The sequence below is a fragment of the Corvus cornix genome, chromosome Z, assembly GCF_000738735.6.
Source record: "Corvus cornix cornix isolate S_Up_H32 chromosome Z, ASM73873v5, whole genome shotgun sequence".
NCBI classification, from domain to species: Eukaryota; Metazoa; Chordata; class Aves; order Passeriformes; family Corvidae; genus Corvus; species Corvus cornix.
The window spans coordinates 14926118-14948793 of NC_046357.1; the positions used below are offsets into that span (position 1 = coordinate 14926118).

Below are 22676 nucleotides of genomic sequence, written 5' to 3' on the forward strand. Positions count from 1 at the left end.
GTGTCTTCAAAAGAGGCCTGGTCTCCTTTCTGTCATATGCTTTTGTCTTGGTTTGAAAGACCAAAGCAGGAGCCTCCCTTGGAAGGCAAAATGTAACCCCTCTGCCCTCCGAGTTATTATAATTTTGAAATCAAGGGGCTTTTAGGCAAAGATGTGGGAAATAGGAATAACGGTTCTTTACTATTATATATCTCTATGTGTATAACCAGTCAAACAAACAGCAATAACTATGGCAGTAACAGCAAACAATCACAAACCCAGCCCCAGCCTTCTCGGCTGTCGGGCCCTTTCCCCTCGGGTGCAGTTCCGCTCGCAGCCGGCAGGGGCGCTGGCGGCTCCCGGTGAGCAGGGCAGGTGCGATGGTTCCCCCGCGGCTGCAGGGGGCGCTCCGGAGCGAGCTCGGGGAGCACGCGGCAATGGCGGCCTGGGATCCCGGGAAGGGATGGAACAAAGGCTTCACAAACCCCTGGGCAGCTGATCCCGGTGTCCGGCCGGACCCTCGGGAACAGCAGGCTGGAACGGCAGGCTGGAACGGCAGGGACGAGCACAAATCCCAGGTGGCAGACAAGATGTATCGAACTCCAGAACTGGAGTGGGAACCCCAGGACCTCTGGGCAGGCAGGGGGTGCGGAGCTGCAGTGTAGCAAAGGCTTGGAGCAGCAGCAAAGGAACGGCGGGGGCAGAGCGGCCGTGGCCCGGCTCCCAGCAGGGCAGGAAAAGGCGGGCTCAGGATCCAGGGTTTTTCCCCTGAGGCACCTGAGCAGATGGTGAAAAGTCCCTCTTTTAGTGAGGTAGGGTGTTAAATAGGGTCCCAATGAAACATCCGCTCCAACGAGCAAGCTCCACTCATGGTAGAAGGAAGGAAGCAGAAGGCAGAACCCCGCAGTGGTGATGAATTCTCCCCACAGCCACCGCAGCTTCTCTCCCCTCCGAATGCCGAGAGAACAAGAGGGCTAGGGGCTCCACCCAGCTCCTTTTCCCCAGAATCTTGTGGCATGTCTGCCCTACATGAGAAAACCCCAGGTAAGAGAGAGTAGCCAGCTGGACTCCTCCCCTGAGCTGTGGCCGGGTCTTTTGGCTCTCTTAAGTATCCAGTCGTTATTGTCTCGTAGCAACACGTATGGGGTAAAGTTCCTTAAGAGGAAAAAAAAACCAAAAGGAGAACTCCTAAAGCCCCAACAGCTTTTTGTCAGGGAAGGTGGGCAAGGACAGGCAGATGAAAAATGTACCACAAAAGGACTTCACCTCAGATATCACCCACAGGGAAAGAAACTGCCCAAAACAGAAAACAAGGAAATAGACTATACTGTGCTATGGTCACTAGAAGTTCAGAGGGCTCAAATTCCCCTGATCTCCAGGAAAGGATCACTTCCATGCTACACTTCTGGTAACACACGTGGAACTGAAGGAAGAGGGGAACTGAAGGAAGCGGGGGTCTATTAATCTGTGAAGGTGGAGCTCTTGTCCCAAATATGTGCCATATCCAAGTGACTTGTGAGTGTTGCAGCTGACCTGAGCAGCATTCAAGGTTTTAGAAGTCTTGAAGAACAGAAAAAGGAAGGATTGAAAGAGAAGTGAGATGCAACATGGATTAGGCAGAGCTAGAATGCGCAGAACCAGCTTAATCCTGGCTGGGGAATTAGAGATTTCCCAACTCTGACCTGTTCAAGGTGTACATTTCTGAAAGTTTGTCCATTGCTTCTGAGATGATGTGGAAGCAGTGGCCGCTTGCAGGAATAAATACATGATAGTAAGAGGCATTCAGTACCATTTGTGAGCCAGCTGAATCTTCCCACAGGTTGTAGGTGGGCAAACTTAATTTCTAGGTACATATCTGAAAGCTCAAATCTAGGTGGACTCAAAAAAAACCCTCATTGAATACAATGTGAGATGGGAATTCCTGGTGAAAGGACTCTGGCATGACATAATAGAAATGGGCAGAGAAATATGAGAAGGGACTGATAATGAGAAGTACTTCTTAAAGCTAGGGGAAAGTGATGCTAGAGAGGCTGTACATCAGAGAGAAACAAAAACAAGTTATGCACGTGGGACTGGAAATGGAGAGCACTGCTTATGAGCAAAAACCCAGCTCTTGCCTGGTGTAGCAGAACAAAGTTTAGTTAAGATGACAATGTTATCCAAGCACCAGGAGACTTTACTGTGATAAAAAACACTGGTGCAAGAACAAATATTTCTACATTGGACATAAATCTCAGGCAACAACTGAGAAGATAAAATACCAGAGAAATGAGATCCTGAAAAAAATCCTCCAGCATCCACACTCCTAGTTTACAAGAGTCTGAGGGATTATATACCACAACCCCCAGGGAGGGCTCAGACCCACAGTGAATGTTCCACCAAGCTCCAGGCAATACCGCCAGCCTCATTAGGCTGTTGCAGATGTTCACGGAGCCACGTCCAGAGATTTCTCTAGAAGGGAGGAAATGAGAGCATAAGAGCAGAAAAGGAGGAAGATGACATGTCTGGAGGAAATCCCATGAACAGCCTGACCTACTCCACTGCCACAACACTGCCTACTCCCTCCCTGATGCTGTCCAGAAACCAAATCCCACATTTCAAGTGCCATCTGCCTTCTCAGTGTCTATGCTAGTCACTCCCAGTCTTCTCATCTCCATCCATCAACTTGCTAATCTCTTCCAGGAAGGCTGATAAACCACCCTTCCCAGTCCTGCCCTTGGGTCTCTGCTCTCATCCATCACACACCCAGAAACACAACATCCTTTCCCATATGGACCTTTTATTCCCACCCTGTGCACACAAGCACACATCATCCCTTTGAGTCCAGCTATCTCATCCCACCAGCAAAGTTTTCTGATGATGTCATGGACCCAAGTTGGCCACAGCTTCGAAGGTGATTTCCCAAAGATCAAAAAGTCTCTGAAGTCCAAAAACCAGACTTGTTCTCCTTCTCTCTATTCCTACAAAATTAATTAATATTTTTAAATATGAGAAGTCTAGAAATGAAAGGATTGTCAGAAGGTCTCAATCACCCACCAATTCTCATCAGGGTGACTTCTTTTGTTCTCTGGGTGACTTCCCAAGTTGCAGCAACCCCTTGAACTTCCCCTTTTGGGATCCTACAAAAGGCTTCTGTGTCACTGGGAAGGTTTGGCACCATGTCTGCTCCTCCCAGCAGCCTTCCAGCATGCTCTGAAGAAAAACAAGAGTTTTTTTAATTACTGACCATTGCTCTTAAGGTTAGGAGCAAAGTGCAAACTCTTATCCTCAAACAGCTTCCTCCTGGAGGCTGGTCCACATTTGGAATGCTGGATGCTGTTCTGGTCCTCATATTCCTGGTCCTCACAGCTCAGAAATGATCCACTTAAATGGGAAAGGTTCAAAGAAGAGCAAAGACAATCAAAGGTTTGGGGAAAAAGAAACCAAGACACTGCCACCCCACAGAGCAGGATAGGGTGGGATAAGACAGAGGTCTACAGTATCTCCATTGCCAGGATGGCAGCACTTCAGCATCTCTTTGAAAAAATAATGGAGGGTGTCAAATTAATTAGCTGGAATCATGTTTAAAATAAAAGAAGATATTAATATTCTAGAAGCACTTGTAAATCCATGGAACTACACAGAATTTATTAGAGAAATCATGGAGTCAGGAACAGCCCTCAAGTTAAAAATCACCAGCACCACAAAGAGCATCAGAAGGAAGCATCATGAAGTTTACCTTGTTCTGACTCTTCTCTGGACAGCTGCTTTAACCACTCTTGGAGGCAAGATTTGTGGTCTGAAACCAGTCTGCTGTTCCCATAGACCTCACAGAAAGTTCCTGGGCAAGAACTGTGAGAACACTGGCAGAATTGACCCACCTGCTTCCAGCATGCAGCTCTCACCTCCCTCCTGTGCTGCTCTAAGTTGGTGTCACTGCGTTCCGCAGATGATTCTTGGATGGGACAGCAGGCCATCTACCACTCCCTGCTGCTTGTCATTTTTGCCACAATGTTCTTGGAACAGTCTTTTCCAATTCAAGACAACCCTTTCCACCCCAGGTAGACCAGCATACAGATATTTGTAAAATAAGTATTCTATTTGTTCATTTATTTATTATTACATATATAATAAATACATTTACAGTGCATATCCTACATCCAGCTGTTATTTTGAGGAATATTCGACTAAAGACATTCATGAGCACGCCACAGTATTGCTGCCATAGGTACCAGCAGAAACATGAATGTTCATAGCTCGGATCTGCAAGGTTTTTCAGGCAGAAAGGAAAATTTCAAAGCATCACAATTACTGTAAACCCAAGAAATGAAGCAAGATGGGCAAACAGTTTTAGGCAAACATGTTACAAAGTAACGCTTGTGGAAACCGATGTTGTGATTAAAAAGCTCACAAGCTTGGATGGCAAGAGAAGTGCTGAACTAGTGGATAAGCAATACCTTCAGCAGAGTTGGGTTCCTGGCTCTGTTGTAAAAGCCAGACCTCTTGCCCTGCCCAAGTCTCTTCACCATGGTTACAGGCAACACTTTTTTCGTTGAATTGCTCTGTATTGGTTTCTCTTCTCTGCAGCACTTGCTGAAGCCATGACAAGCAGGAATTCTGATGAGTGAAAAACCTGTGAACCACCTGACCAGGTACTGAACTGGGGCTTTAAAGTCATGCTTTAAGCTACACACCATGCAGTATATGCCACCAACTTCCCCATGACGAAGCCAGGACTTTGAGTTGTACTTGAGTTACCGGAGTTACTCACGTAAGAATTGCAGAACTATAGAACCATTTAAGTTCGAAAAGACCTCTAAGATCATCAAGTCCAACCATTAACCCAGCATTGCCAACTCCACCATTAAACCATGTCCCCAAGGGCCCAATCTACACATCTTCTAAATACCTGCAGGGATGTTTGCTCCATCATGTCTCTGGACAGCCCTGTTCCAGTGTTTGACAACCCTTTCAGTGACCAAATTTTTTCTTAGCATCCAACCTAAACCTTCTCTGGGGCAACTTGAGGCGATTCCCTCTTGTCACTTGTTCACCTGGGAGAAGAGACCGACTCCCACCTGGCTCCAGCCTCCTATCAGGTCACTGTAGAGAGTGATCAGGTCCATACTGGGCGTCCTTTTCTCCAGGATAAACACCTCCAGCTCCCTCAGCTGCTCCTCACAGGACTTGTGTTCCAGATCCTTCCCCAGCTCTGTTCCCTTCTCTGGACACGCTCCAGCACCTCAGTGTCTTTCCTGTAGAAAGTGGCGCAAAACTGAGCCCAGGATTTGGGGTGTGGCCTCACCAGTGCCCAGCACAGGGGGACAGTCACTGCCCTGGTTCTGCATGCCACACCATTGCTGATACATTCAGGATGTCCTTGGCCTTCTTGGCCACCTGGGCACACTCCAGCTCATGTTCAGCCACTGTTGACCAGCACCCCCAGGTCCTTTCCCCCTGGGCAGCTTTCCAGCCACTCTGTCCCAGCCTGGAGCTGCAGGAGGTTGTGACCAAGGGCAGGACCTGGAACTTGGCCTGGTTGAATCTCACACGACTGGCCTCAGCCTATGGATTCAGCCTGTGCAGATCCCTCTGCAGAGCCTTCCTGCCCTCCAGCAGATCAGCACCCCCACCCAACTTGGTGCCATCTGCAAACTGACTGAGGGTGTTCTCAATCCTCTCATCCAGATCATCAATAAAGATAAACAGGACGGGGCCCAACACTGACCTCTGGGGGACATGTCTAGTGACAGGCCACCAACTGGATGCAGCACCCTTCAGCAGCACTCCCTGGGCTTGGCCATCCAGAGAGTTTTCACCCAGTGAACAGTGCACCCATCCAAGCCATAAGCAGCCAGTTTCTCCAGGAGATGCTGTGGGAAACAGTGACAAAGGCTTTGCTGAAGTCCAAGTAGACACATGCCCAGCCTTTCCCTCATCCACTACATGGGTCACCTTGTCACAGAAGGTCAGGTGGGTCAAGCAGGACCTGCCTTTCATAAACCCACGCTGGCTGGGCCTGATCCCCTGGTTTCCTGTATGTGTCCATGATGGCACTCAGGATGATCTGCTCCATGACCTTCCAGGGCACTGAGGTCAGGCTGCTAGACCTGAAGTTCCCTGGATCTTTCTTTTGGCCCTCCTTGTAGATGGGCATTGTTTTTGCCAATCTCCAGTCAGCTGGAACCTCCCTGATGAGCCAGGGCTGCTGGTAAATGATGGAAAGTGGTCTGGTGAGCACTTCCACCAGCTCCTTCAGTGCCCTTGGGTGGATCCCATAGAACCTGTGTGCACCCAAGTGGTGCAGCAGGTCCCTTATCATTTCCCCTTGGGTCATGGCAGCTTCATTCTGCTCCCCATCCCTGTCTTACAGCTAATCAGGCTGAGAGCAACTGGTCTTACTGTTACAGACCGAGGCAAAGAAGGCATGAAGTACCTCAGCCTTTCCTTCTCCTTTGTCACTTTGTTTCCCACCACACCCAATAAGGGACAGAGATTGTCCTTAGCCCTCCTTTTGTTGCTGATGTACTTACAGAAACTGTTTTATATGGCAGTAGCCAGGTTAAGTTCTAGTTGGGCTCTGGCCCTTTCAGTGTTCTCCCTGCATAATCCCACAACGTCCTTGTAGTCCTCCCAAGTTGCCCCTTCTTCCAGAAGTCAGAAACTTCCCTTTCTTCCCCAAGTTCCAGCCCAAGCTCTCTGTTCAGCCAGGCTGGCCTTCTTTCCTGCTGGCTTATCTTTCGGCACATGGAGATGCCCTCCTCCTGTGCCTTGTGCCTTTAAGATTTCATTATTGAAGAATATCCAATGTTCCCTGATTCCTTTGCCCTTCAGGACCGCCTCCCAAGTGACTATGTTGCTAAGCATATGTTAACCAAGGAAAAAATGGCATTTCAGATCACAGAAATTCAGATACCCACATTATCATGAAATATGAGTCTCTGAGTTATCTGACCTGGAAATTGGCAGAATCCCCAAAAAATGGGGAGGGAGAGTAGTTTATTTGCCATCCAGAAGGCTTATTCTTTCATCTCTTGTGCATACCATCTACAGAGAATTAATGTTTGTAAGAGGCTGAAAGTTATGAATCAAGCTTGGTATATAATTATTTTTCTTCATCTGTTATCTGCGAAGTATCCAGCTGCCTTGGTTGAGTCTTTCCATTCAGCACCTTCAGGAGACTACCCTGAGTACAAAGGAAATGTGGCTTAAAGGCCAGACAGGAGAAAAAAATGTCAATAAGCTATTCTTTATGCTTTTCCGTGATGTCTCAGAGTGTTATCAGAAGCCAAGGACTTCAGGGATAGATGTCCCAGACAGAGGCACCATGGAGGAGGGGGAAACTGACTCATACTCCTTGCTGGGCATCTAAAGCACTAAAGAAAACTACATACTGAACCTGAATAATTTCTGAAGATGCAGCAGTGATTCTGTCCTCCATGGTTTAGGAAACCCAGTCACAGTTACGCTCCAAAAGACAGCTCCAAATGCTGCTAAAAGAGTTTATTAAAGACCATACTAACAGTTCTCATAACAATGGCACGTACAATGATTCAAAATCATGACAAATAGTACGGAGTTTTGAAGAGCATTATTACATCATGGACAAGAACAAAGCAGATGTGCTGTCTCAGAACTCTACAAGCAGGCCCATGAAATACAGGAGTCACATCATACAGCTACACAAGTGTCAGAGAAAATAGAAAGGAAAAAAAAAAAAAAGTCATTCAATATGCAGTCCTTGAATTTATTGACAGTATTACAGTACTTTATGGGCAAGGACTGGCTTGTTCCAGCTGCACTTTCCAGAGCACAAGGGCAGCTGGAAAAGCAAAAATATCCCCAATAAAAACCCTCCAACGAACATGCCTCAGGTGCAATCACCACTCCAGACCTTCCTTCTTGCGAATTTTCAGTCAGAAATTCTGACCTCCCTGCAATTATTTTGCTCAGGACAGTGTTTTGTTTTTTAAGAAAACAAAAGCAGTACGCTTCTTTAAGACAGTGCAAAAATATTTCAATGGTATTGTCAATGGTATTGTAAGATTAATGACAATCAGCATGGGTGAATCACAGCACGGCCAACAGCATCTCCAAGATCAGAAGCGAATGGACGTGCTGCCCCTTGACCAGCACTCCAGACTGAGGGCTTGCAGAGGGGAGGTGTGCTCCTCTCTTCCAAGCAAGCCATCATTTCTGGGTTCATAGTGAGGAATGGTCTTAGCTACTCCAGGGTAAAAAAATGCTACAGAAAGCCTGCGATATTAAATTATCCAATCCTCTGTCAAACACTAACAAAAGAATATTGAAGTGGAAAAAGCACATAGCAGCCATGTGATTCGCCATGGCTCTAACTCTACGATTCTAACGCTGATCCCTTCCCGACCGTGTCGGTCACGGCAGCCCGAGCGTGCCTTACGGAGCTGAGCAGCTTACAGCACCCCCACGGCCATCAGGGACTCCCAGCAGCACGTGGGGATTTGCACTCTCCGAGACACACCAGCTAATTACAGTGGCAGGGCAGCTGCAGCCTGCTCCTGGTGTGCTGCCTTTGCAGCTTTTGGCTACGACATCTCAGGCCCCACCCCGGGCTCGTGGCCCTGGTCTTGCCCGCGCTCACAGCAGCACATCCGTGGACATACATTCATTCGGTGTGCATCTTCAGAGCCATCTGCAACCTCTTTTTTAAGTAGATGTTGAGGTGTCTGTATATCACGTTGGCATAATCTGTGTCAGAAGATCCCCAGGCAGCTCCACAGTACGTGAATTCAATGAGAGATAACTGTGCTTTGTCAACCCCTCCAAATCATCTCCTCCCAATTTCCACACAGTTGTGTGTTTGCATCGTAGTGTGATTATGCAGAACCTTTTTAATGCCTGCCAAATTCAGAGGATAAAATCACAGTGCTGCATATCAACAAAACCCAGCAACTCCAGCCTCCAATATAAAATAATTTATATACACAAAGCAGAATTTACATGTTAAATAAGAAGAGATTGTCTCATTCTCTACGGTGTCTTACCCAGCTACTAAAAAATAAATAATTCACATCAGATTGATGGATTTGTTTCCTATACAGCACACGTGCGCTATCGGAGCTGACAAAGACAACATGAAAAAAACCTTTTGCAATTAATAAAAGAGAATTGTTGAACACTTGCACATATTGGCACAAGGCAGAAGAGGAAAGGGAACATTACACAGCTCAGCTCAGGTGCCTTCCTCTGTGGAGCGGGACTCAGATTTCAGCTTCACAAATTCCTTGGCAACTTCATCATTGGTTCTCTGAGAGAGAATCCTCAGGATTGTGAGTCCAGTCTCATCCATGTGAATCCTGCGCCCGAGGGGGCACCAGCAAGCACAGCTTCCTTTGTCTGCTATATCTCTGAGCTGCATCACTGCTATCCCCAGAACCCGGTCCTCCCGGGCAAAGCAGTAATCCTTCACACAGACTTGGAGCTCGTAGGCATCGGGGCCATCTTCATTCCCCAGGATGCTGGAAAACACACACAAGTTCATTTACAGTGTCTCGAGTGCAAAACAAAGGTGCCAGCAGCTGACTGGAGGGCTCTGGTAAGTCACAGAAAACTCCTTTCTACAGAAAACCCTGGTCAGAAAGAGAGAAGTAAAACCTACAGCATGTGGGCATTTTTTCCGATTTACAGCAGATAAAGTAAACCTGGTTACTCAAGAAGAAAAAATGAACAACCCCTTTCAAGCTGCCTTTGCAACTTGCGTGTGTGTGTTAAACTGTGAAATGAGAGGAGCGGGAAACATTAAAGCCATGCTAATAGATTTTCAACTCAGATGACTTTAAACATTTCTGCTTCTGCTAAGGGTTGCTTCATTTCAGAATTACTATTTTAATTAGATGAAGTCTTTGTTAAAGATTCAGGACCTTCCATTAATGCAAAAGCTAATAAAAAAAATCCCCAGCCCTTCTGATGTTTCTAAAATTAAAAGAATAAAAGGAACAATATCTCTTCACTTAGAGGGAGCCTGCCTTTCCTCACAGAACAGAACAATTATATGAACACTCCCTTCTCCCCCAGACATTTACAGCCTTTTGCTGGTCAGTTCTGCTCATCTCATTTTCATATGTACAGCTGAGAGAGCTCAAGCCTGCAGCTCCCTCTGTTAAGCCTCCCAAGAAGGAATATGTCCTTATAATAATGAAAGAAAATGAAATAAGAAGAGATCAATACTCAATGCTGAGAAACACTGCAATTTTAGCAGAGCAACTTACTACCAATTCCAAGGGCTGTATCCTTGGAAACAAGTTCCAAAAGCATGTCCTACAGGTCAAGTTGGGATAAAAACGCACATTAAGAAATAAATAAACTTTTATCCTCAACTCTACCAATAAAAAATACAAAATTCATTAAAGTGACAGAGCACAGTAAAATACGTTCACAGGACACACAGAGTATTTCAGAAAGAAGCCGAAGGACACTGCTGGTATAGAACAGACCTCAGCAACCCACCCGCAGCAAAAACTTCCATAATCCAGCTTTTCTGCAAAGACACCAAAGACAGGACCAAGCTACTGGTTCATGTACTCTTCTGGGCCCTGAGCAGGCTGTCTGGGGACACTGGAAAACCCTAACTGTCCTCTGCATCTGCACTTGCCACACCAGATGCCCAGGATATTTTTCACACTTACAAATGAAAGGTTTCGTTGTATTTTGGAGCCCAGTTGTTGCTCTTCGACTTGGTTGTGAACTTCCTCTTCTTGTCACTCTGGTGGGGCCCAATCATGGTGATTTCAACAAATGGACGGAACATGCCAGATGTCTGCCACTTCAGGTCGTTGGCTGCCACAACTGGAAGAGAGAGTCACAACCTTGTTTACAGTAAATACTCATTTGTGCTCATTGCTCTGGACATCCTTCAACTCTGCTCTGCTTTCAGTTTCTTGTTTCTAACCTGAAACATGACAGTGTCACAACACACATGAGCAGGACTTTTTTGTAATGCAAGGATTTGCTTTTTTGATCTAGTTTAAGTTCTGTGAAGGGAATTTAATGTTTGGGACAGCATGTAGCTTCTGCCATATGGATTGTCAAGAAATAAGCCCAAGAAAACAGGCACTCCTGCAGCTCCAGGCAGGTTGCCCTGACAGTTCCATGCTTACATCATCATTATGTGTGGGATAAGAAAAAAAAGGGGCATTTTGGAGGCCAATATTTAGGTATCTGTTGAAAAGGGAAAATGGGACTGCAGGTAAGACAAACAAAGCTGTGGGTGGTTCCAGGATCCAGACTTACTAGCTTTTAATTCTCATTCTATCTCAGGTCACTGCAGGGAACAGACCGAAGCAGAGGAAATAGCTCTGAAAATCAGCTTTTGCACTTCCATGTAGATTTAACCAGAAGAGAGGCCTGAAGAACTGTTTACATAAATCTTCAGAGGAAATTAAAGTAGTTAAGTATGCTGTATTCAAGCAAAGGAGATGAAGGAGGAAAAGGAACCCTGGGATGAATCACTGCTTTGGTTATTTTCAGAGTGGCTGTTCAGGGACCAACATGGCCTTCAGGACGGGGGAGAGGAGCCTCTGAACTCTCAGTGGCTCTGTGATGTCCGGGTGCTCACTGAGCAGTTTCGCAAGATCAGCCTGCCCTGTTCTCTGCAGCACAGACTAAACTGTGGCGCCTGGCGAGAGCCATCATCTGATTTCTGTTTACTTGCATAAATCGCTGCCAATAAACAACCGGGCTGTGCACTGCCATGTCACTGGCTGCACAAGCTCATTTGCTGTTTCTCTTCGTGTCCCTGATGTGAAACAGGGAAAACAATTCTGGCCTGAGATCCCACGAGCTAACACAGAAACATCCTGACTGCCAGCTGGAGATTTGCCCCGGCGAGCCTGAGCAGCAGCATGTGCTTTGCCATACCTTTCACCGTGACCTTGTGCTCCCCAGTTCCTGGGTGGGTGTACAGGTCAATCTGGATGGACACTTCTCCCACGGGATCATCAACACCAGAGCCTGTGGGAAGAAAATCAACACCCCCCGCCACGCACACATGGATTACTTGTTATTGGCGTAAGTCTTTATGGCCTCAGGAAGACAATGTGGTGTTTTCACAGCACACCTCCCAGAGCCAGCTTCTCAGTCAGCACCGAGAATGTCACGGTAGTGCAAGATAACATCAGGCTCACATGCCCAACACACATAAACACCAGCACTTCTTCCACTCCACTCAAGACTGCATCCTATTGAGGACACCAGTGAGGATTTTAGAAGAATTTAAAAGACCTAATGCTCAACAGTGGACCTTCACAGGGAGCAAGAATTTTTCAGAGGTTCCTGCCAAGCTGCTGTGTGTACATGCAGGCATTCCAGTGATGGGCATTGGCATTCTTGTCTGCTCAGGGAAGAAGGGAGGACAAAAAACTCAACAACAACAGAAAAAGGAGGAGAGGACATCACACAACAGAGGAAATTTAGGGGAAAAAAAAGATATAGGTATTAGTGATTTGCACGGAGCCATAGTGCAGTCTCACCCTCCAAGAACCTTTCTGCATGTTGTACATCACTTAAAAGTTGTCATCTTGACTGCCTATCTGCTTCCCTTTGGAGCACGATGAGAACCCCCCTTCTTTGTTGTGCATCAAAAATGTTGAGAGAGAAGCACTCACAATTTGCATACTTATTTCCCTTTATCAATTAGCCATGGAGAAAACAAGATGTAACTTCAGAAAGGAAAGACAGTATGTTGGTATCAGAGGGAGCTTTCATGAACCTTACAATTCATATATTATGACTTTTTTCAACTTTTTAACTGTTAATCACAATTATCATCATGTAGTATATGGAAATGACATTTTTCTGGGTAATACAATTAAGATGTCACGTAAATTACAGAAAATGACTGCTGTGCAAAATGAAGATCAAGTTTTGATAAGAGAGTGAGATTGATTTGACTTTCTCTTTGATAACTGCCTGACCTCAGTTTAACAATTAGCAATGCTGTTGTAATCGAGATATTTAGAGGGTAATTGAGTACCTATGAACAGCATTTTTTTCGTCAAATCTGAGGGTAAGATACATTACTAAGTGAAAAACTGGTCTGTTTGAAATTCTAGATAAGGAGCTTGAAGGATATCATTAAACAAACATTTTGAGTAGACTGATCTAAAAAGTTAACTTCCACAAGAACGGTCTGCAGGCAGCAAAACCACTCATTTAAAAACCAAGAGGTTGAGAGCCATGACACTGTGCAATTCTCTGAGGCAAATTACATGCCACAGAACTGTAGGCAGTGAAAGTCACATTAATATACAAGTATCTGAGCAACCAAAACACAACCTCAAATTATTACCTCAGGGTAGGTTCTCATTCTTGACCTTTAGGCTGTAACAAATATAATCTTGAAGGTACTGTTTCCTCCCTGGTTAGAAGTGCAATGCTGCTTTTTTTTCTGTATATAAGCACAGAGCTTTAAAATTGGTAGGCTTAATTATTGACCTGACCCATTTGATGGTGTGGATCTGTCACTTACACTGTTGGCATTTTCCACAGAAACAAACAGAATTACCAACAGTATGGCCACAATCCACAGAAACATTAGCCAACAAACACTCAGGTCTTCACTTTATTGATCCTTAGTGTAATTAATCGGTTATAAAGGAGATGCTGATGCCTCAGAAGAATGGGAGCAGAATCATTCCATTACCTTTGAAGAAGACAAAATTTACACTACAGTTTTTCCTGCCTTCATTCTTGTCTTTCTATACAAAAATCTTGTTCTATGAACTGAAAATTTCAGAGACAAAAAAGCAATCTGAAGACAGCCAACAAAAAAATATTCTGAGCATGTACAACTGTGTGCATACACATACTTGTACATTTAGTGACAAGCAGATTTAATTCTTGACATGAAGGCCTCATTGGTATTGCAATACTGAAAGGTGAAACTGCAGAACTGAGCTCGTGCAATGGGTTATAGATGTGTTTCACCTGATATAAGAAAAAGACTTTGGACAGCAAAAAATAAATTAAGAGATGAAACACTGCAAGACTTAATATATAGGGGTCTCCAGAGCATCCAGACCTTTAGCTAACCCTGCTTCAAGCCAGATGGTTCAAGCTTGGCCATAGCCTTGAGTGCGTATCAGACATTCCCATGTATTACAGTAGCCCTTCTCAGCAGACCACACACATGCAAGTTCAGGACTTGAAACACACACCCCATGGTAAAGGGTAGGGAACAAGTCTGCAGCTTCTTCCAAAACCCAGTCCATTTTCAAGACAACTTTCACATCCCATGAATAAATCTCAAGCTTGGGAACAGGCTCTCAGGCAAGGTACAGACTTCCAAACCACACCACTTGTGGCTCAGTCTGTGGGATGCAAGCATTCGGTGGAAGTTCACTGCTACAAGGGAACTGCAGGGAACAGGACTCTGGAAAAGGTTTCTGAGCATGGGCAAGATGACTTCAAAAGCAAGGCAGTTGGGTAATGTTGTTATGGTAACAACATTAATCTTGAACATACCCTTATCAGGAAGAACGTCCTCATTAGTGGTAAACCTTATACCTTTCCCATCATGCACTGAGACATGAATTCAAAAGGCAAGAAAGCAAGCAGGATAAAGAGAGAAGAGTATGAATTACAACACAATTAGCAATGTCACTTAAACACAAGGCAAATATTCTAGCTCTTAACAGACAAAATATCCTCCTAGATCTTCTGCACCAGGCTTTGGAGAGCAAGGCTGTCTGCAAGTAAGGCATAGTCTGGGTTAAAACAGAATTTGTGCTGGCATAACTGAACTGCAGCCCTGATCCTGCAGAGCAAACATTTAGCAGCAATAGAAGTAGTGCAATAGAAGTCTACTCAGTAATGAAATGAAAGCAGTAGCTACTTCACAAACTGGAAGGTGCAACCACTGAGCACAGAAGTAAGAGAAGCAAACAGCATTTAAATGATTCTGCATGAAGCCATGTCCTCCCATGGCTCATGGGACTTATGCAAAGGGAAACCTCAATCACAGAGCTCTGGTAAGCAGATGTCAGCTGTAAACAGTGGTGCTGCCCCTTCTGTCCCTTCAACCTGTGTGCAGCTCTCCAAACCCATATACCAGCCGTGGTTAATAAGAAGTGTAAGAAAATATCCTTCTTTAGCCCCAGTCCTGGGAGAGAGTCACAGAATCACACAATATGCTGAGTTGGAAGTGACCCACAAGAGACACTGAGTCCAGCTCCTGGCCCTGCACAGGACCACCCCAAGAGTCACACCTTGTACCTGAGAGCATTGTTCAAACAGTTCTTGAACTGCCAGGCTGGTGCAGTGACCACTTCCCTGGGGAGCCTGTTCAGTGCCCAACCACCGTCTGGGTGAAGAACCTTTTCCTACTATCCAACCTAACCCTCCCCTGACACAACTTCAGGCCGTTCCCTCAGGTCCTGTCACTGGTCACCACAGAGAAGAGATCAGAGTCATGCCTTTCTCAGAGATATCCTAGCACTGATTCTGCAGATATTAGGTGGCATAGCTCAGATCTTTTATTCCACAAACAGGGTCCAAAATTCTCAAACCTACTAACATACAAGATGCTGATTTGTACCAGTGGCCTACCATGCCCAGTGTTCCCCACAGTGCCTTAGACTAAGTCACAAAGAAATGTCATCAGTCAGCTATGAGATTTAATTGATGATCTCACAACGTGTGCATATTATGCCCTAACGCCAGAGCTTCATTCTTTCTAAGCTTCTTAAAAAATACATAAATACCCAGGCACCCACTTCTGTGGGAGCCCTGTATATTTCTGCTTCTGAGAGATAATGACAATGTTCCATTATCTTTGTGTTTCTGCTAAATACTTGCCCTCAGCGAAGCTTTACAGCCAAATCATGCATTGCATGAAGCTGCTTTTTCATATCAGCTTTGAATTTGTCAGTTTTGTGACTTCAGTGGAGCACTTTCTTTCTGTAGTTTTAAGTACTCCTGACTGTAGCATGGACTGCAGAACATCAGTGCTGCCACACTTCCTTGTATCTTAGTTCATCATGACAGTTTAACAGGATCCACACAAAAAACTAGCATCAGTTCATGGTTTGGATATATAACGGGAAATATGTGCACAGAACAGCAAAGACTGTAAGCACTCAAGTGTGCACTCAAGTTCCCCGTTAAAAAGTGGTTTGCGTAAGTGATGGCAACAGCCAGGTTCCTGGAGTCCCTAGTGGATGTAGCAGTCTTTGACCCGTCTGGCCACTGGATGTCATCGTTGCTCTGCTGGGACACAGTGACAGGACCATTCTCTCAAAGGTACTGATTTTTTATTTAATTTCAGTGTCTTAATGCAGTATGTTTCAACATAAGGAAGACTAGACTGTGCTGCTAAAGGCAGGGATCATAGAATCACAGAACCATCACAGTTGGAAGAGACCTGCAAGGTCATCTAGTCCAACTGTCAACCCAGCACCATCAAAATCATCCCTAAACTATGTCCCCAAATGCCACATCCAGACACCTCTTCTACACTTCCAGAGATGGTGACTCCACCACCTCCCTGGGCAATTATTCCAGTGTCTAGCCACCTTTTCAATGAAAAAATAAATTCTACTATCTAACCTGAACCTCCCTTGGCACAACTTCAGGCCATTTCCTCTCATCCTTTCACTTGAGACATGGCAAAAAACACTAACTTGCACCTCACTACAACCTCCTTTCAGGTAGTTTGAGATCCCCTCTGAGGCTCCTCTTCTGATGATTCAACCATCCAAAACTAAACCAAACTTTTCTCTCTAGAAACAAACCTTGTTTTGTTCACAAAATCTCTGAACTTTCCACACTGCTAGGGGAATGCCAGTATCAAGCAGCCTCATTGGCACACAAGGGAAAGTGTGCAAATGGAGTGCTTTCCCCTTGATCCTGGGGCTCGGTGTGATGGCATGCTGGCAGAGTTAGTACAGTATGTGGGGTCGCCAGCTCTCTTAGGCTTGGAAGGAGTAAAAGAAAAAGGATTCCATGCAAACAGATGGCAGAAGGACATGCCCATGGAGTTGTATAACTTTGCATCTGGGATGAAGTAGCTTAATGGCAAGGCTTTTAATTAAACAGCCTGAAAACTTAAAAATACCAGTTTTGGTTTAGACCCAACCCCTAACAGCATCTGTCTCCTCTTACTGCAAATAGTGAGATTCACAGTCAGCCAGTGAAGGTCCTTGACTAGAGACCACATTTTTTCAGTACAATAATATGGAGATGTTCACATGAAAGAGATGAAATTAACTGTTTATCCCTCCAAAATCAATGAAACAGCACTACTGAGCCATAAGGCTTCTCAGAGAGTCACCAAACACTTTGGTGACCCATCCCAGCAGCTTATTAATATGTTGTGGTGATCTGTAATCATCTAGCTCCCACATACCCTGTACTGGCTTGCAGACAAAACAGTGTATTTGTTGCTCTCCTGAGAGATTTCTCCCTTTACAGGAAGCCTGTAGCTCCATAACTCATCAAATTGCTGTCACTCAGCCTTAGTCAGGGCCACATGGGCTGTGCCAGCAGCTGGTCTGTGACCCAGGCACAGGCCACACACGTTAACCACTGGTTTCTGCAGTGGTGTCTTGCTGAAATGGTACCTCACACCACTGTGCAAGTCTCAGTACAGTAACTTCAAATTTCACTTAAGCCACCCACCCACATTAATTCATGAAACGTGACTGTTAAGTGAGGATTGCAGAGAAAAAAAGACCACAAACACCCCAAGCCTTATGTTTCACAGAGTTCTGCTCTCTCAAAATGTAGTCAATAGAGTGGGAAATAACCCCCTTTCCCTCCTTTCCAGTTTCAAAAGCTCTGAACTGTCACGCTTTCAGAAATGTTACTGCCAAAAGCACTCTACAAACTGGCAGTACCAGGGAGAGAAATTATGAACAGATCCAAGAGCTCCATTGAACTCTGCCAATACAAAAGAATCTTACCCTGAGCTGTCTGAGATTGGACAAACGTTTTGATGAGAGTGTCCGTGGTCTGAGTGTAGAGGGAGAGAGCATATCGAAGTGACTGCAGGTCTGGGCTCTTCTCCAAGAAGGTTTTCTTCAGACCGTTGCCACCAGCATGGAAATATTGCTGAGAGTGAAAAGAAATGGGAAAGGTACTGAGCAAGAATTGCAACCAGCAACCAACAGGTATGTGCAATTGTATGTACGGATAGGAAACAGCTGGAAAAATTCACAAAACAGCTTCTGTACTGGAAACCCAGCCCTAATACCAGCTGACACCAACTGCTCATGGCATTCCTGTTCCAAAGCACTTAAATATGAATATGCTGACTCCCAGCATACCAGTCCCCTGAACCTCTTCAGGTGTAGACAAACATGGCAGTATTCCCTTAGAGCCTTTATCACTGTGGCAGTAGGGACAGACTCCTGCTATCTCCTAAACCAGGACAGGTACTGTCCTCCCAAAACGGAATTGAAGATGGAGTTAGAGAACAGCAGAGACAGAAATGGAATCACTTACTTTGATTGTATCCAGTGCCAGGTCCAGGACAGCACACTGCTTTGGAGTGAGGCTCCTGGTTTCTTCTCTCACCATATGATCCTGCAAACAACCATTGCATTTGACATGAGCATGCTGTCAGAGGCTAAAGGAAAAGGAGTCCCCAGTATCATCATTTTCTCTGGATTCACGCTGTATCTATGTGGTGACAGCATTAATTCAGCTGTTCGAGTAATGTTTAATGGAGTCTCTCAGAATCATTTATTACAGCTTAACTTGAAAATAAACTAATTTTCTCTCTTTCTTGCAGGCACAGAAGACATAAATAAGGAAAGAACTGGACAAAGGTAAGTGACAATTTAAAATCACAGTTTGTCTCTCAAGAAAACCCAAACAGAAGTCTGCCTGCCACCACTGTCATTCTAGAGCAGCCACAACAAAACTCTCCAAATACCACCTTTATCAAGGAATTCTGAGGACCAGACATTAGTCAAAGTCGTTTTATGTCATTTATGGATTTTTTTAACTCTTCCAACTACAAAGGTCACTAATTCATTCCATCATTTGCGTAAAAGAAGAAAAACAAAAGAAAACACGTTTGCTAAAAGAAGACATTGTTCCCATTGAAACCCACCAACTCTAATAGCAAAAAGCCAGGAATCACTTGGGAAAGAATTCCCTTTCCTGCAGTGGAAGCACATTCCTGTTAGACTCCTGCCTGACTACAGGGATGTGCCATCCTTTGTCATTTCACTAAGCTCTTTCTCTCTGATGCTTAGTCTGGGTCTCAGGGGAAAACAGCGTATTTTAGAAGTCAAAGCTTTGCACAAACACATATTCTAACTGAGCTGCTGAAAGTCAGGCCAGTTGACTTCAGGTTGGGTCCTAAATCATTCATTAAAAAGCTGCAGGCCAATCAGGCAAAAGCTATTTATCCCTACTCTAAACATGTCACAGCCCCCCTAGACACTTTCCAGGAGACATGCCTGCTAAATTGCCTCTGCGTAAAACACACCTAGTGTGTGGCATCATGTGCATGTTTCACAGGGACAGACCTGCTGGCTATTTTGCAGCTTGCTGATTCTCCACACTGCCTGGTGCTGTCCCCATCCATTATCCATTGCAATCCATCTCCTGCCTGACAGAGACAGGACTCTCTGCAGTCTAGGGGCAGCACAAGGCGTTTGCTACACTTCTCACAGACATCTAGCCATCAACTTTACACAGTGCAGCCTTGAACTCCACAGAAGATGCCTCTCAAGTTGTCAAGTTTCTCAGACAAGTTCACACCCTGCTTTCTTGAGTAGCAGACATGTGCCTTGACACGCCTCTTCCCCCACACAGGATGTCCCTGGTCTGGGGGCTGTGTGCAGGGGCACAGTACTTGGTGAGCTGCAGCGTGTCTTCTGTTGTGATATGCTGTCCTGAGGGAAGCAATAGCCCTCCTCCCTCTTCTTTGTGAGCTGGGGGTAATTCCGTTGAAGATGATGTGGCTTCACACTTCAGTACACAGACACTTCAGCACACAGAGGGTAAAGCATTCTTTTCTCTGTCTGACAGTCAGATTAAGTGCAAAATCAGCCAGAGCCCAGGGCCATGTTCATGGGAGAGGCCAATTTAGTCAGGATAGCTGTGTTCCCGAGGCAGAGCAACTTTCACATCTGCTAAAATGACTTTCTAGGCCTGCTTGCCAGATTCCCCAAACTGCCACAGAAACCAGGTGGTCAACACTTTTCTCTCAAACACCTACAGAGCTTTTCAGCCCCCTGAGCGGTCACTCCACCTGTGCCCATGCTGTCAATGCACTGCAACACATCACTGCTTTCTCCGAGTTTCCCAGTGTCAGTTTCTTCAACACATTATGTAAAAATAACCCAGAGACTGGACTGGTAATATTTGCACCTACTCAGAGAGGAGCCCACGACTGCCATTCCTGTGCATACCTGCCCTCTGCAAATCCCACGCTGTTCCTATAAAGAACTGTACACGTGCTACCTTGCACTTCCCAGACTGCCAGCCAGGAGCAAGAAACAAATATTTACATCAAATAATTATGCAAGTTCAAGCAGAAGAAGTAAAAAAAAAACAAAAAACCAAAAACCAAAAACTAACCAAACCAACCCAACAAACTTTTCATGATCTCTCAGACTCATCCTTGTGTTCTCCATAGGTATTCTCAGAAGAAACTCTGTGGTCAGAGTTTCTGGCTGTTTACTCTGGGGGCAGCACAAGGGAGAGGAGGCAGCTGCTCCCTGCACCAGTTGCTGGCTATTAAGCAAACTGAACAGAAAGAGTTTGATAGTAAGTGGGAGGCAGGTATGTGGCACCAAGGAGCCAGATTTATGGTTGGTTTTCTGAGCATTTTAAAATACACTGTGAAATTGATTTGTCATCAGGATGAGAGCCTGTGCTTGTCAGGTCTGTCAATCTCAGTTTTCAGCTGAGTTATCTGATTCACTAGGGCTCTGTTCTCCCTGGTCTATTTAAGACCAATAAAGCTTAAAATCCATCCCATAATTTTCCCAGGTTTTTAGTGGAACTGCAAAATGCAGAGGAGGAGGGCTCTGAAGAACCATGCCTTCCTTCCCTGTTAGCTTGTATGCGCCTGCAAAAACAAAAGGACAAAAACTGTAATATCCACACTTCTTACAGGGACTCAAACAATTTACACTCTTGTAACACTCCTATTCTTCTGGAAATTTTTGGACACAGTGCCATTTCCCTTATGGTCTCCAAAATTCCGGTGCTTTCACACTTGAGCACGACTGTCTTGCCACATAAAAAATCCTGTGCACCTGTATTGCTGCTGTTCTATAGGTGGATATGCAAATAAAGACCTGAACACACACCAGGGCTTGCCTGATTTGCATGATTATGTGCATTTCTAAAATTGCAGTCCAGAGTCACCAAAGCTAAGCTCTACAGTAACAGCACTGAAGACAGGCTGCTGCTGAGGGACGGCATTCACCTGACCAGTGCAAATGGAAACCAGCAAAGCTTCCAAAACATTCTCAGCAGAATGTGCCCTGTACATGCTCAGAAATTCCAGTAATGAGAAAATATGAAACAAGTAAAAGATAACAGTGAATTTCAGTGGCCACGCCCAAGAATGCAAGCAACCACAGGAACTCACAGACTGTCCTTGTGACCTGGGGGAAGAAACAGCAAATTCAGAGCTCTGCCCTCAGACACCAGGTGTACATGTAAAAGGCAGGGATGGCTTCTCTTCCTCCACTTGATGAGTCCTTACTGATGTTTTCGCAAGGAAAAGGGGAAATTCACAGGAAACAGGAGTCACATTTGGATGCTGCGGTTCTGCTGCCACTCTCCCAGGCTGGCTACAAAGCTCCTTTCTCCCCATTTTTCCCATGGAAGTGACACACAGCATTGCAAGCACAGGAAGCAGGGAAGGAAACAATCCTCATGAGCCACCATGTCACCAGGGATAACAGCCTGACTGTGGTACTGCATAAGGCCATCACTCAGCACAAGTGACAGCTTGGGAGCCACACTTGGAGTTTATGCTAGGTGACTATTAACTGCTATTTTACAGCCTCAAAATGTAGCTGGAGAACAGGAGCATGTCTAATGACACTCCTGCATGCCATGATCACTTGCTAGGACTGCTAATAAGCACTGCCTTAAATGAGCTGTGTACTGGCCACATAAGCGTGTATGAAAAACGTATCTGGTGGGCAAGGGACATAGGTATATGAAGACAGCTGTATTAAGTATGCAATACAAACTCAAAAATCAACAGGAAGGGACAAATCCATTTTGAAACGGCACTAGTCACTTAGAATAATGTCCTTTGCACTGGGAAGATTTCCTTGATCACGCTCTGAGACAGAGTTCAGGTCCAGCTCCATCTCCCTCACAGCAGACTGTGCACTGTGACACTTCAGATTTAGACCTCCTCCTCCTCCTGCACCATACCTGTCTTGTAGCACAAGACCAACCACAGCACAGTGCAATCTGAGTGCTGTAAGGCATCACTATTTTCATACCATTGCTGTCGTGATCAGTGAATTAGTGTTTGATTCGCTTATGATGAAGTGGCGTGCACTTCATAATGCTCATGTCATGCACTGTCACGTCATGCACTGTCAAAACACATCAACAGAGCCTTCATGCTAAATGCCAGCTTGCCTGTGAAGGGAGCCCACGCAGAAGGAATTTACAGACACAGGCCCTCTTCCATAAGCAACAGTTATTTTTGTAACAGTCCATGTAATTCATCCATATCTAGCACAAGTGTCTTT

At 45.3% G+C, this 22676-nt stretch overlaps 1 protein-coding gene across 5 annotated transcripts in view; it reads right to left on the reverse strand.

Annotated features, from left to right (window-relative positions):
• Positions 1-7443: 7443 nt before the first annotated feature.
• Positions 7444-22676, reverse strand: part of UNC13B (unc-13 homolog B) — a 208246-nt gene continuing 193013 nt past the window's right edge. For 3 of the 5 annotated variants that reach the window (XM_039566771.1, XM_039566768.1, XM_039566767.1), the window contains 6 exons: positions 18436-18516; positions 17895-18042; positions 14458-14514; positions 11854-11946; positions 10623-10782; positions 7444-9455 (listed from right to left, as the gene is read on the reverse strand). In XM_039566771.1, the coding sequence (XP_039422705.1) occupies positions 9170-9455; positions 10623-10782; positions 11854-11946; positions 14458-14514; positions 17895-18042; positions 18436-18516 (825 nt within the window). In that variant the 3' untranslated portion in view covers positions 7444-9169. The remainder of the gene's footprint in view (positions 9456-10622; positions 10783-11853; positions 11947-14457; positions 14515-17894; positions 18043-18435; positions 18517-22676) is intronic. The other 2 variants (XM_039566772.1, XM_039566769.1) reach the window with 1 other exon arrangement.